The sequence below is a fragment of the Oryzias melastigma genome, linkage group LG13, assembly GCF_002922805.2.
Source record: "Oryzias melastigma strain HK-1 linkage group LG13, ASM292280v2, whole genome shotgun sequence".
Taxonomy (NCBI): Eukaryota; Metazoa; Chordata; class Actinopteri; order Beloniformes; family Adrianichthyidae; genus Oryzias; species Oryzias melastigma.
This window is the reverse complement of record NC_050524.1, coordinates 13,733,544-13,735,331: the sequence shown is the minus strand read 5'-3', so window position 1 is coordinate 13,735,331 and position 1,788 is coordinate 13,733,544. Positions and strand designations below refer to the sequence as shown.

At 35.7% G+C, this 1,788-nt stretch overlaps 1 protein-coding gene across 1 annotated transcript; it reads right to left on the bottom strand.

The window, feature by feature from the left end:
* Positions 1-82: 82 nt before the first annotated feature.
* LOC112149370 (extracellular calcium-sensing receptor-like) lies at positions 83-1,250 on the bottom strand. The gene is made up of 4 exons (XM_024277025.2): positions 1,208-1,250; positions 958-1,129; positions 526-820; positions 83-430 (listed from the first exon to the last, which is right to left on the bottom strand). The coding sequence occupies exons 1-4, from the start codon at positions 1,248-1,250 to the stop codon at positions 140-142; spliced, it is 801 nt and encodes a 266-aa protein (XP_024132793.2). The 3' UTR covers positions 83-139.
* Between the last annotated feature and the right edge of the window lie 538 nt (positions 1,251-1,788).

The following is a 1,788-nucleotide window of genomic DNA, read 5'->3' as shown; positions in this document are numbered from 1 at the left end:
TAGCTGTTGACCTATGGACACGATAAGTTTGTTTAAAAAATAAAAGACTTCATGTTGTTGCTTTTTTATTTTAACAGAATTAAACTGATAGGAAATATAGACATAAAAGACAGAATGTGCAAATTTTCTGTGGAACACCTTACCTGCGAATAACATCTGCCACCATCTTGATTTTATGAGTCTGAGTCCGATGAAAAGCTTCAGAAAACTCCACACAAATCCCTTCTTTTTCAGCTGCTTGAAGAAAAGAGGCCATCCCGTTATTACCATAGTCTGAATCAGAGCAGATAGCGCCTATCCACGTCCAGCCAAAATGTTTCACCAGCTTTGCCAGAGCTACAGCTTGGAAAGCATCACTGGGAATTGTTCTGAAAAAGTTTGGGAACTGCTTCTTATCAGACAGACAAGCACAAGTAGAGAAATGGCTGACCTAAAGAAAAAGATAACAATTGATTAAACAAGTAGTAAATTACTTTATGAAATACTTTGTTAGATAGACTGAAAATAATTGAATGAAGTATTTACTTGGGGAATGTCAAAGGATCCAATAATCCGAGAAATGCTGATGGATGGTGTGGATCCAGACTCACCAACAACACCAGCCATCATGCCAGAGTGGGAGCAATTCTTATCTTTGTAGAAGACATTGTCCTGCCCGTTTGTTAGTTGAAAAGCAGCTTGCATGGCCACAGGCACTACAGCGCATGAGTCGTGGATTTGATAACCGAGCTTGATCCCAGGCAGCAGCTCTGTGCTGTTGTTAATCTCTTCAATGGCAAAGATCATTGCACGGGAGAAGCGCAGATTACGAGCATGTATGCTAAAAGTAACAAAAATAAGAGCACAAATTTTGTATAAAACATTGCAATTTTTTTTTCTTCTTAAGAGCTAAACTCCAAAAGAAAAATCATTGTAAAGGATTTAATTTCTTTTCATACATTAGTTTTTCTTACTAACCTTCCCATGCACTTTGGTGGCTCAGGTATTGTGTCATGACTTTGAATCTCTGTGTACATATTATAGTGAATAGAGAACACACCACCTATAACAAAATCACCGTCCATCGAGAATGCAGGTGAACGGATTGTACCCCGCAGGTTACATCTCACAGAGGAAGCATCAACATTGGCTGCATAAATCCCAATCCTTTTTTTTAAGACAGTCTGAGATCCGCTCAAAAGAAAATGTAAATTAATCTCAAACAAACACAGAGGCAACAGTAGGGTAGCAAAGAATGCTGAGATCTCCATCTCTCCAATGTCTAAATGGAACTCTGAGGAGGTCCTGACCTGTTTATATAACTTTTTTTTTAATTCTTCTGGGGGAAAATGCCCAACAGTCTTGTTTTTGAATGACACAAAGAGGTTGTTTTTTTTTTGTTCATGTCTGTTATTTACCTCTGAGACTAAATGATAACACAATAATATAAAATGCATTATAATGCTCATTCCGTTTCTTTTCTTCTATTCATGTGGAGACACCAAGGAAAAAAAATATACAGTTTATTCCTAGTTTGGTATCATTTCAAATTTGTCATACAATATCCTTAACTTAGGAATTTTTCATGAAAAATTGTTTTTTATGTTGATTTGAAGAAACAGGTTAACATGAACAAACACCACATCTCAAAAATCCTGCTCATATTCTCTTTAAATGTAAACTATTTTAAAATCTTATTGGTATTACAAAAATCAACTACCAATGAAGAAAATTTGGTCAACACAGCAAAAAGATGCACACAATTAAACTATATTGAATAATTTTGGTTTTGTAAGCCTTACTGCTTTT

What these genes read in the sequence shown, in the direction of transcription:
- LOC112149370 (XM_024277025.2), bottom strand. Translation starts at nt 1,250, where the DNA reads ATGGAGATCTCAGCATTCTTTGCTACCCTACTGTTGCCTCTGT. An exon ending in TACCCTACTGTTGCCTCTGT is followed by an intron (nt 1,130 to 1,207) that starts GTTTGTTTGAGA and finishes GGATTTATGCAG; the next exon opens with CCAATGTTGATGCTTCCTCT. An exon ending in CCACCAAAGTGCATGGGAAG is followed by an intron (nt 821 to 957) that starts GTTAGTAAGAAA and finishes TGTTACTTTTAG; the next exon opens with CATACATGCTCGTAATCTGC.